The 13,313-nt window shown below is 53.5% G+C and overlaps 1 protein-coding gene across 1 annotated transcript in view; it reads left to right on the top strand.

Moving 5' to 3' along the window:
- Positions 1-13,267, top strand: part of N7498_009048 (Nonribosomal peptide synthetases (NRPS)) — a gene marked incomplete at both ends in the record, with an annotated part of 29,559 nt that extends 16,292 nt beyond the window's left edge. The window contains one exon of the mRNA XM_058456110.1: positions 51-13,267. Coding sequence (XP_058306098.1) covers positions 51-13,267 — 13,217 coding nt within the window. The remainder of the gene's footprint in view (positions 1-50) is intronic.
- Between the last annotated feature and the right edge of the window lie 46 nt (positions 13,268-13,313).

Here is a 13,313-nt window from a genome sequence, read left to right as displayed (position 1 = left end):
CGTGGTGCGGCCAGCCGGCGAGCCCTGTGATGGCATATTGATGTTGGTAGCCGTCGTCGAACATCCCGATGTTGGACCATCCAGCAGCGGAGAGCTGGAGCTGTATAGCCCCGCAAAGATCACGGAAGCTGCCCGCGAGTCCCTTAAAAAATTGGACACCGATCTAAACCAGGTCTTACCAGCATATATGGTCCCAGCGGTGTTTTTACTTACGTCGAAGATCCCGATTAACACCTCCGGCAAGCTAGACCGTCGTGCTATGGGGGAGCAGCTGCGCCTCATATCCCGCGAGGTGCTTACCAGCTTTTCTTACTCGTCAACCACAAAGCAGACACCAACTACTACTCTGGAAGAAAAGTTGCAGAGCCTCTGGGCTACGGCTCTCGCGTTAGAGCCCGAGGCGGTTGGGATGAACGACTCCTTTTTCCGGCTTGGTGGAGACTCAGTCGTTGCTATGAAGTTGACGGCGGCGGCCCGAGCCGTACAGATTCCCCTATCCGTGGCTGACATCTTCCGCTGGCCCCGTCTGGCTGATATGGCAGCTGGTATAGAAGAGAAATATGCAGTCGAGAATGGTCATGCGAATAGTGAAGATCCGGCCCCACTGAGTTTGTGGCCGGAACTCGCCCAGGCCGACGATGTGGAGGCAGAGACACGACTATTGGCGGATGTTGCCGTTCAATGTAACGTTTCTATTGACCAGATTGAAGACGTCTATCCCTGTAGCCCGTTACAGGCTGGGCTTATGGCGATCACCGCACAACGTCCCGAGGCCTATGTTATCCAGCGGATCTTCCGACTGCAGTCCAACCTCTCAATCGAACGACTCAAAGCCGCCTGGACGAGGCTAGTTGAATCCCTGCCTATATTGCGAACCCGCATCATCCCCTCAATACGGGCTGATGCATTGCAGGTTGTAATACGGTCGCAGCCAGCCTGGCAGGACTGGAAATCACTTGAGGACTATCTCGCAACGGATAAAGCCACCCCTATTACATACGGCGGCGCCCTCAGTCGTACAGCAATTGTGGCAAATGAGGACAGCGCGAATCGGTTCTTTGTGTGGACAACACATCACAGCATATATGACGGCTGGAGCGTGGCCAAGACGATTGAATTTCTCACCCGATTATTAAAAGGAGAGGCTCCGCCGGTCACAGTGCCTGTATCACGATTTGTCGGCTACCTGGCCCTGCAGGAGAAGGAAGACGTAGCAAAATTCTGGAGGGGACACCTTGAAGGCGCCAATTGGGCTCGTTATCCAGCCTTGCCATCCCCGCAGAGCAACGTCAACCCAAGAGATGCACTCCAGCAACACCTCCGCGTTCCTCTGACGGCAGCAACTGCTATACCTACGGTCCTACGCGCCGCTTGGGCCCTGCTTGTCGCTACAAATACTGGGCTTGCTGAGGCAGTTATAAATGTGGTCCTCTCTGGTCGTATGGCACCGATTGATGGGATCACGGACCTTATAGCACCAACTGTCACTACAGTCCCATTCTATGTATCAGCCTCGCCAGCACAGTCTGTCAAAGGCTTCCTTGCTGATATATACAACCGGGCGGCTGAGATGATTCCGTATGAACATACTGGGCTCCAGCACATCCGGCGACTAGTTCCAGGGCTGGGGCCAGAATTTGATCCTGGTCACATCTTTGTGGTTCAGCCAGCCGGAGAAAGGGAGTCAACAACACCAATGCTCAATGTGGATATAGAGCGTGAAACCACATCTATGGACTCTTTTGACGCCTACGCCCTTACAGTCGAGTGTACGATAGGACATGGGATGAACGTCGATGTCGACGTACGCTACGACAGTGCAGTACTTCCGTCTAATGATGCCCAACGGCTGCTGACCCAGTTTGGTCACATTGTGCGGCAGCTAGCACAAAATGCAAAGACAGAGCAGTCGCTAGGACAGTTGCAATTGCTGTCCGCGGAGGATGGCGCCCAGATATGCAATTGGAACTCAATAGTGCCATCCCAGGTTGACCGCTGCATTCATGACCTAGTCCATGATAAGATGGTTGAGCAACCGTCCGCAGTGGCTGTCAGCGCGTGGGACGGAGAAATGACATACTGCGAGCTAGATAGCGCAAGCCGGCAGCTAGCCCACTATTTGCTCCAGCACAATATCGGCCCGGAGGTCATGGTCGGCATGTGCATGGATAAATCGAGGTTAGGAGTGGTGGCTATCCTGGCTATTCTTCGCGCTGGTGGTGCCGTTGTCCCTCTCGGTGTACAGCATCCGGTGGCTCGAATTGAGGGGATTGTCCGGGACATTGCAGCGCCGATTGTGCTAGTAGATCGTGCTCACAAGGAGCGGCTGTCGGAGCTGGCGGCGCATACGCAGTTACTTGCCGTGGACTCCTTCTTCGACACAGGCCCCTTGCCCCTAATAGCGTCTACTGAGCCCTGCGTATCGGTGCGGCCCGACAATGTGGCCTGGGTTATCTTCACCTCCGGTAGCACTGGAACGCCTAAGGGCGTTGTACTTGAACACGGCGCTCTTGCAACTAGTATCCTCGCTCATGGACGCGCATTCGATATTCAGCCGCATGATCGGCTGTCACAGTTCGCAGCATACACCTTCGATGTTGCTATCCAGGAGATTATAACAACTCTTTGTCTAGGGGCATGCATCTGTATTCCGTCAGAAGACGATCGGATGAACCGGCTCTCGTCGTTCCTATCAGAAGCGAATGTTACTATCGCTACTTTGACATCAACAGTAGCCGCGTTAATCCGGCCACAAGACACGAGCATACATACCCTACTTTTGATGGGCGAACCTGTACAACCTAGAGTCGTTGATCAGTGGGTTAAACATTCCACTATTATCAATGCTTACGGGCCCTCGGAATGCTGTATACACACCACAGGAAACAAGATCAGGGACAGATCAGAAGCAAGCAATATAGGGTTGCCACTAGCGAGCATATTCTGGGTAGTGAACCCAGCCAGCATCGGACAACTAGTTCCACGTGGCACGCCGGGTGAGCTGCTTATTGAAGGCCCCCAACTAGCTCGGGGTTACCTCAACGACCCTGTCAAGACCGCCGCCGCTTTTATCAAGGACCCTCCATTTGTGGAGGCGCTAGGCCTGAGGCCCGGCCGTCGGATGTATCGAACTGGCGATCTGGTACAGCAGAACCTAGATGGGTCGCTGACCTACCTCGGCCGACGCGACACTCAGGTCAAAATCCGTGGCCAGCGTGTGGAAGTCGGCGAGATTGAGTATCATATAGGGAAGCAGGCCGGCACCCATGATGCAGTTGTCCTTTATATGCGGCAAGGACCACTTACTGGTCAACTTATTGCCGCTGTCATCCTCAGCGAGACTGAGACCTTGGCAGTAAGCCGCCATCAGAACTCATGTGTTACGTACATTCCTGAAGACCAGAAGGAGAGTGCTCAAATTCTACTACGCAAGGCTCAGCATGACTTGTCGCAACAGGTCATGCACTATATGGTGCCGAGTATCTGGATCCCCTTAGCAGCTGCGCCAATCAATGCATCAGGGAAGACAGACCGGATGGCGCTTACTCGCTGGATTCAATCATTACCGTCAGACGAGATTGCTGCCCTGGGTATCACCGAGGAGAATAAAGATAATGACCTACTAGCAACAGCCACAGCCACAGCCATCGAGCGATCGTTACGGGAGATATGGAGCGAAGTGCTTAATGTTCCGCTCTGCAACGTCACATATTCGGCCAAGTTTTTCAGTCTCGGCGGAGACTCTATCACAGCAATGCAGGTTGTGTCAGCTAGCCGGGCCCGTGGCATTCTCGTCACTGTACGCAACATTTTAGATAGCCAGACAATCTCCAAACTGGCAACTCAAGCGCAGAGAATCGAAGCTGCAGACGATACAAAAACACCCTCTGGCAACAGTATGAAGGTTTCTACGCAAGAGCCGGCCAACGCAGCACGAATATCTACAGCAAAAGACTTTCCGCTCGCACACCTGTCTGATAGTGATATGCTACTAATTGAGGGGCAATACCTCAGTTCTATTGGCCTCTCTTCACTCACTGAAATTGAAAACGTTCTCCCTTGTTCACCAATCCAGCAAGGCATTCTTCTTACCCAGCTACAATCACCATCAACCTACTGCATCCAGCACACATGCCGCATTAAGTCGTCTGATCCTACAAACCACTCTGTCAGCGTAGACCGGCTTGTTGGAGCATGGCGTCAGGTCGTTATGCGGCATTCCATCCTCAGAACTGTTTTGCTTGAGCCGCTACCAGGCCAGGAGAGGTTCATCCAAATTGTCTTGAGGCAACCGGATATTGGAATCTTCAGGCAGAATGGGATTGCAGATACAGCTGTAGCTGAGTGGTTTGACTCGCAGCCTATGCTTGACGTTTCAGACCTTCGACACCCTCCCCATCGTCTAATGCTACTAAGGACAGCCACGGGCGAGGTCTACTGCCGACTTGATGTGAGCCATGCCCTAGTTGACGCCTCGTCGCTGAGCCTGATTATCCGCGACCTTATTACCGCCTATGAGGGTACATTGCAGGCTGGCGGTGGGTCGCATTACAGTACCTATATAGAATTCCTTGAAGGGATACAGCCACAGGAAGACCTTCAGTTCTGGAAAGAATCGCTAAGCCATGCTGAGCCGTGTCTCCTAACGCCTCAAGATCCGCTACATAACTCCGAAGAGGGAAAATTTGAGAAGGTGCTCATGCGAATTGAAGACCTTACTGCGTTGTACCGCTTCCGGGATACATATGGCGTTTCAATTGCCAGCATTTGCCAGCTGGCCTGGACGCTGGTCCTTGCCAGCCAGATGGGATCCCAAAATATCAGCTTCGGGAATCTATCAAGTGGCCGCGATGCGCCTATCCCGGGGGTAGAAGAGCTAGTTGGTCCTATGATTAATATGCTTGTTTGCCACACGCAGTTGGATTGGACTGCGACAGTTTCAGACATAGCTCGCAAGTTACAGAGTCATTTTGCTGAAGCTTTCGAACACCAGCGCACATCGTTGGCTTCTATCCAGCACGAGCTTGGGTTTTCAAGGGGCCAGCCATTGTTCAATTCCACATTGTCATATAAGCGGCAACCCTTACCTGGTTCTGGACAATCATCAATTATTCTTGAAGGCCTGACCTGGGAGGACCCAACGGAGTACGATTTGAACATCAATATTGACGCAGGACCAACTGAGCTTGCAATCGATATGCAGTTTTCAACTTCAGTATTCTCAAATGCAGCAGCTACAAACCTCACACAGAGGATGGTGCGAACCGTCTACGCCATCTGCGAGAACGCGAGTAGGCCGCTCGGTCAGCTTACTATGCTATCTCCAGAAGATGGGGCACAGCTTTGCAGATGGAATTCAACTATGCCGACACGCCTCGAACGCTGTGTTCACGACCTTGTACTTGACACGATGGCCGTTCAGCCAGAAAAACTAGCTATCAGCGCGTGGGATGGTGAGATGACATATGGCGAGGTGAATGAAGCGAGCCGTCAGCTAGCATATCATCTGGTAGAGCGGGGTGTCGGTCCGGATGTAATGGTCGGCATGTGCATGGATAAGTCAAAGCTGGGAGCAGTGGCTATGGTGGCCATCCTCCGCGCCGGAGGCGCTGTCGTTCCTCTAGGAGTGCAACAGCCGCTGGCCCGTATTGAGGGCATCATGCAGGATGCAGCCACGCCGCTGGTTCTGGTTGACCGTGTTCACCAACAACGTCTAGCGCCACTAAGAGTCCATGCCCAGTTCCTTGCCGTCGACTCCTTCTTCGAGTCCCCCCCATCAACCCTGGCGACAAAGTCGTCCGGTGAGCCTTGCATAATCGTCCGCCCCGATCACGTGGCCTGGGTCATCTACACCTCTGGCAGCACCGGCAAGCCCAAGGGCGTTGTGCTTCAGCATGGCCCCCTCGCGACAAGTATCTTCTTCCACGGTCGAAGACTAGATATACAGTCTCACGACCGTCTGTTGCAGTTTGCGGCTTTCACATTTGATGCGGCTATCCAAGAGATTATCACGGCTTTTGTGTTCGGGGCCTGTACCTGTCTTCCTTCTGAAGAGGATCGCATGAATCGACTCACAGCTTATATATCTGAAGCCAATGTGACGGTAGCCACGTTGACATCGACTGTGGCAGCATTGGTTCGTCCGCAGGACGCCCCGACTGTACGAACAATGATCTTGATGGGTGAAGCTGTCCAAGCGAAGGTTGTCGATCAATGGATAGGACACGCCAACGTCATCAACGCTTATGGGCCCTCGGAATGCTGTATACACTCGACATGTCAGAAGATCCCCGACACTTCATTGGCTCTGAATATTGGAACGGCCATCGCCAGTGGAACGTGGGTTGTTAACCCGGCCAGCATCGGACAACTAGTTCCCATCGGCGCGCCCGGCGAGCTGCTTATTGAAGGTCCATTGTTGGCTCGCGGCTATCTGAACGACCCCGTCAAAACTGCTGCTGCCTTCATCGAAGATCCAGCATTTATAGAAGAGTTAGGCCTAACTCCCGGCCGACGGATGTACCGCACCGGCGATCTAGTACGGCAGAATTCAAACGGCTCCCTGACTTATCTCGGCCGAATTGATGCGCAGGTTAAGATCCGTGGTCAGCGCGTAGAAGTCGGCGAGATCGAGTACCACATAGGGAAGCAGGCCGGCATCCATGATGCGGTTGTCCTTTATATGCGCCAGGGGCCTCTTAGTGGCCAGCTTATTGCTGCTGTCATCCTCAGTGAGACCTCAATAGCAAGCCGCCATCAGAATACCGCTATCAAACCCATTCCTGAAGATCATAAAGAGGGTGCTCAAAAACTACTATACAAGGCGCAGGGGGACTTATCTCAGGAGGTTATGCACTATATGGTGCCAAATATCTGGATCCCCTTAGCAGCTGCTCCGATTAACGCGTCAGGGAAGACAGATCGGATGGCGCTTACTCGCTGGATTCAATCATTACCGTCAGACGAGATTGCTACCCTGGGTATCACCGAGGAGAATAAAGATGATGACCTACTAGCAACAGCCACAGCCACAGCCATCGAGCGATCGTTACGGGAGATATGGAGCGAAGTGCTTAATGTTCCGCTCTGCAACGTCACATATTCGGCCAAGTTTTTCAGTCTCGGCGGAGACTCTATCACAGCAATGCAGGTTGTGTCAGCTAGCCGGGCCCGTGGCATCCTCATTACAGTCCGCAAGGTTCTTGAGAGCCAGACAATCCCCAAACTGGCAGCCCAGTCGCAGACAAGCAAAGATACAAGCGATGCATCACGCGTGCCAGAGGGACTTTTCGCTCTCTCACCCATTCAGCAAATGTACTTTGACCAGATTGCATCCGACGGATTACGCACTGAGGGAGAGTACCATTTCAACCAAGGGGTCTCGCTCCATATCACAAAACGGGTAGAACTACCAGAACTTGCATGGGCACTGGATGCGGCTGTTGTGAAGCATGCTATGCTTCGCGCTCGCTTTCAGCACAGTCAGGACCATGGCTGGCAGCAATGGATTGAGAGAGATCTTACTGGGTCTTACCGTCTCTCTTCGCATAGGGCCGCTGATGCGAAGTCTATACAGCATATTGTTGCGCAGTCCCAAGGCTCACTCAACCTCGAAGACGGGCCAGTGTTTGCAGCTGCGCTGATCGAATTGCAGGACAGGCAGGTTCTCCACCTGATCGCCCATCATCTTGTTATCGACCTCGTATCCTGGCGTATTCTCATAGGAGACCTCGAAGAACTCCTTAGGCATCGCAAACTGCCAAACCCGAGCAGCCTATCATTCCCTGTGTGGTTGGAGCGGCAATACCAATCATTGAGCAGGTTCGTGAGCGAGATCGGTACACCAGCGGAAGCCTTCGTGGCAGATACGTTGCCGGTTGCGGTACCAACAGCAAATTGGGAGTACTGGGGCCTTACTCCCGGTCAAAATATATGGGGCAGCCTCGCTAGCTTCCAGACGAAGTTAGACTCTAACACGACGTCGTTGCTATATGACTCCGCCAACGCCACTCTTAATACCGAACCAATAGAGATCCTGCTAGCTGCCTTCTTCCTCTCTTTTCGGGCGGTCTTTACAGATCGTCCTGTCCCTGCCGTCTTTACCGAAGGGCATGGCCGCGAGGCTGCGGATAACGAAACGGACCTATCTGACACCATTGGCTGGTTCACAACAATGACACCACTTCATGTCCCGGTGGAAGCTAATTATAATGGTTCTATCGATGTTCTGAGACAGGTAAAGGACCAGCGCAGGCGTATTCCTGCCCGTGGTGTTCCCTATTTCGGTAGCCGTTTCCTGACCGCTCGTGGACGAGAAGAGTTTGCGGGTCACGGCCCTGCTGAGATCCTTTTCAATTATACTGGAAGGTTTCAGCAGACTGAGCGGAAGGATTCACTGTTCCGTATTGACGATGGCGATTACTCGATATCGGATGTTGGCGGCATGGTCAAGGCGTTTGCTGTGCTTGATGTCACCATCACTGTGGAAGCGGACGAGTTATGTATCAGCCTGCGCTTCAGCCGTCAAGTACGGCAGCAGGCAGCTGTCCGGAAGTGGCTTCAAGCATATCGCAACACTGTGAAGAACCTTGTGAATGAGCTGGTGATAGCAGCGCCGACAGCTACGGCAACAGACTTTCCGCTTGCGCGCCTATCCGACAGCGACATGGTATTTATTGAGGGACAATACCTCAGTACTATGGGCCTGTCTTCAACCACCTACATTGAAGACATTCTCCCCTGTTCACCAATTCAGCAAGGCATTCTGCTTACCCAAGTACAATCGCCATCAACCTACTGCATCCAGCAGACATGCCACATCAAGCCATCTGACCCCGCCAACCCCGTCAGCATGGACCGGCTCATCAGAGCATGGCATCACGTCGTCTCACGGCACTCTATCCTCCGGACTATCATGCTCGAGCCGCTACCAGGCCAGGAGAGGTTCATCCAAGTCGTCCTCAAACAACCAGATATTAGCATCCTTAGTGAGGTCAACATCGCAGACAGAGCTGTAGCTGAATGGTTCGATTCACGGCCGATACTCGACCTGTCAGATCTTCACCGCCCTCCTCATCGTTTGACAATATTAAGAACAGCTACAGGCGAGGTCTATTGCCGCCTCGATGTGAGCCATACGCTGGTTGACGCCTCGTCGCTGTCCCTGATAATTCGCGACCTCATTAGCGCCTATGAGGGTGCGTTACCGGCTGGCGGTTCCCATTACAGTGCCTATGTCGCGTTTCTGGACGGGAGACACCCCCAAGATGACCTTCAGTTCTGGAAGACATTGCTAAGCGATGCCCAGCCATGTCTCCTGGAGCCGCAGGAGCCACCGCACAATACCGATTACGAACAGGAAAAGCTTGCGAAGGTGTTCACGCAGATCGAAGACCTTTCTGTACTGCACCACTTCCGGGACGTATACGGCATCTCAATTGCCAGTATCTGCCAGCTAGCGTGGGCCCTAGTGCTTGCCACCCGGACGGGATCGACAAATGTCAGCTTCGGTAACCTATCGAGCGGCCGTGATGCACCTATTCCGGGGGTAGAAGAGCTAGTCGGGCCTATGATCAATATGCTTGTCTGCCACCTCCAGCTAGATTGGGATATAACAGTGTCAGATATAGCTCGTAAGCTACAAAGCCAATCCGCCGAGGCTTTTGAGCATCAGCGGACCTCGCTAGCTTCTATCCAGCACGAGCTCGGCTTCTCAAGGATACAACCGCTATTTAACAGCACACTGTCATATAAGCGGCAGCCATTGGCTAGCTCCGATCAAGCATCAATTATCCTCGAGGGTCTGAACTGGAAGGATCCAACGGAGTACGATTTAAACGTCAATATTGACGCAACACCAACCAAGCTTGAAATCGATCTGCAGTATTCAACAGCCATATTTTCAGATACAGCAGCCACGAAGCTCGCCCAGGGCCTAGTACAAGCCATCCGCGCTGTATGTGAGAATGCGAATCAGCCGCTACGACAGCTTAGTCTGCTGTCATCACAAGACAAGGCGCGGTTATCTACATGGAATTCGATCATGCCGCCACGAGTCGAGCGTTGCCTCCATGAATTGGTGCTGGACCAAATTGCCGCCCAGCCTGCGGCACCGGCTGTCTGCGCGTGGGACGGCGAGTTGACATACGGAGAGCTGGACGACGCTAGCCACCGGCTGGCTCACCATCTGGCCGGGCGCGGTGTAGGCCCGGAGGCGAAGGTTGGCGTATGTATGGATAAATCGAAATGGACAATCGTCGCGATGCTAGCCATCCTCCGGGCTGGCGGCGCCGTGGTCCCTCTCGGGGTTGGGCACCCGTTGGCCCGCATCGCCGGCATCGTCCAGGATATTGCCGCGCCGCTCGTGCTGGTCGACCGTGGCCACGAGCAACGTTTGGATATGCTATCGGCCCATACGCAGCTGCTTGCGGTCGACTCCTTCTTCGAATCGGCCCCCTTGACCCCGACACCGTCCGGCGAGCCCTGCACATCCGTTCAGCCCGAGAACGTTGCCTGGGTTATCTTCACCTCTGGCAGCACCGGCAAGCCTAAGGGCGTAGTCCTCGAGCACGGTGGTCTTGTAACAAGCATTCTCGCACACGCACCACTCTGGGGACTCTCTCCCTCAACACGCACGCTCCAGTTTGCCGCTTTCACTTTCGATGTCAGTATCTCTGACGTCATGGCAACCCTTGCTTTTGGCGGCTGTATTTGTTCACTCTCCGAAGACGATCGTCTCTCGAGGCTCAATCAGTCAGCTAGCCATTTCCGGGTGACTTATGCCAATGTGACACCTACAGTCGCTCGCCTCTTAGATCCAAAGCTGGTCCCTACACTGAAGACTCTGGTGCTTATTGGAGAGGTTGTCGATACAGGAGTTGTGGATAGGTGGAACAAGGATGCTGCAGTAATCAACGGTTATGGCCCTGCCGAAGCATCCATCGTGTTCCATTGCAGCCCGCCTATACTGGATCCTGCAGTTGCAGGAAACGTCGGACAGCCCATCGCAGGAGGCGCCTGGGTAGCCGACCCGGACGACATCGGCCGACTGGTGCCCCTTGGCGCGCCAGGCGAGCTGCTCATCGAAGGCCCGCTACTCTCGCGAGGTTACTTGAATGATGCCGTCAAGACAGCGGCCGCCTTTGTGACGGACCCGGCGTTTGTGCAGGAGTTGGGCCTTGGCCCCGGCCGGCGCATGTACCGCACCGGAGACATGGTGCGGCAGAACACCGACGGCTCGCTGACCGTCATAGGCCGTCGCGACACGCAGGTCAAGGTCCGCGGTCAGAGGGTGGAAATCGGCGAAATCGAGAGTGAGATTGTCCGCCTGCTGCCAGACGCGACACACGTCTATGTGTCCAAGAAGGGACAGTCTCTGGTCGCCATCATCGAATCAACCTCACCCGACCGGCATACTTCTCGCGTCCCTGTGCCTTCAATAATCATGCCCGATCGTGAGCAGCAGAAGGCTTTTGATTCCCTCCATACCTCCCTCCTTGAAACGCTTCCCAGGTACATGATACCGTCCGCGTTCCTGGCTATCAGTAAATTCCCGCTCAATGACAGTGGCAAGATGGACCGTCGAGGAGTTCGCATTTTGCTAGATTCCATACCATCGGACAAGTGGCTTGAGTACACGGCCAAGTCTCGGATATATCAGGCGCCTGTTGGCCCCAAAGAACAGCTGCTTTGCGAATTGTGGGCCACTTGTATTGGGCTTGAAAACACGGTTGTGTCGCGTACGGACAATTTCTTCGAACTTGGTGGAGACTCTATGACAGCCATGACCCTTGTTCAGCAGCTACGAGGACACACCATGCGGCTTTCTGTCATCGACATTTTTAATTATCCGGTCCTTTCTGATATGGCAGCATATGCCGCCATGAACGCTGACGAGGTAGCGGACTACAAGCCCTTATCGCTTGTCTCGCTTGAAGAACGATCAAGTGTTCTTGAGTGCGTGCCGGTTGAAAAGGCACAGGACGTGCTTGATATTCTGCCAACAACAGACTTTCAAGCCCAGATTATAAGAGAAAACATGGCCCCGGAACGCAGGCAACTGAATTATTTTGCTTTCGACGCGAGCGGTCCCTGTGACATATCCGGGGTGATGTCGGCAGTTGCTGATCTTGCCATGAAATTTGAGTCACTTCGCACCGGATTTGCCAGACCTAGCGGCCAGAAATTCTTACAAGTTGTCTACGCCAAATGGCAACCAGAGGTCCGCGTCTTCCACACCGATATGGATCTTGATGCCTTCTGTCGAGACTCATTGGACCAAGAAATGTTCGCAACGCCAAGTCTTGCACGACCAATGTTCGATGTCGCTGTTGTCATTGCCCCTATGAATCAACATCGCATCGTGTTCCGTATCTCGCATGCCCTATATGATGGAGCTACTTTGCATCGGGTCTGGACAACATTAGAAGAGATCATTACAGGGCAACTTACGGGCAATTCGGTTCCTGTTGGGTCGTATTTCCGAAGTCTACAAGCCCGGACAACACGAGAAACCGAAGACTACTGGCGTGAGCTTCTTCGTGGAGCTAACATTCCGTCCATTAGTGAACATACCGAGCCCCAGGTCTCACGACTAGGTCTTATTTCCGGCGAGCCAATTGCGTTGGGATCAAGAAGTGGACAACCAGACTTCCCAATTGCCGTGGCTGTCAAAGCCGCTTGGGGTATAGTATTGGGCCTGCACACGTCGAGTCGTGATGTTGTGTTTGCCGACATCTATACGGGACGGAACTCAGTACATCCATCAGCCGCAGGCGCTGTTGCGTGCTGTGCCAGAGCGGTTCCATGCCGTGTCGCCTACGAACCTGAATGGACACTGGAAACACTGCTCGAACAGCTCAGGAAACAACAAGTCGACAGTATGAGACATGAAGGTCTCGAGTTCCCGACAATCGCTCAGCGTTGGATGGGATGGCCGGAAGAAGAAGCAGCAGACTTGCGAGCCAGCGTGGTGAATCATCTGAGAGCGTCAAAGGAGGACCTATTACTAGGTGGTACAGTCTACAAGCGGACGGAGGTTAGCCCGAGGCAACCCTACGCATCCATTGACTTTGCCATCGAGACAGTAGAGGAGGAAGATGGTTCACTATCAATGGGCATTGCATTTGCCGCCGACCGGATCCGTGACCAGCTGGCAAGAACACTGCTTAATCGATTCCGAGCCACTTTGGAGACGATCCTGGCGCATGGACAGTGCAGTGTCAGCCAATTGATCGAAAGAGTGACCGGCCCCGCGGCGAGGTCTTAGGAGTACTACCATTGGGTAGGAGCACGCGTCAAGGGAAGGAGTTGAG

This window comes from Penicillium cinerascens (genome assembly GCF_028974065.1).
Source record: "Penicillium cinerascens strain IBT 15544 chromosome Unknown scaffold_4_segment0_segment0, whole genome shotgun sequence".
Lineage (NCBI taxonomy): Eukaryota > Fungi > Ascomycota > Eurotiomycetes > Eurotiales > Aspergillaceae > Penicillium > Penicillium cinerascens.
Note: the sequence above shows the minus strand (reverse complement) of the source record. Positions and strands in the feature narration are given on the sequence as shown.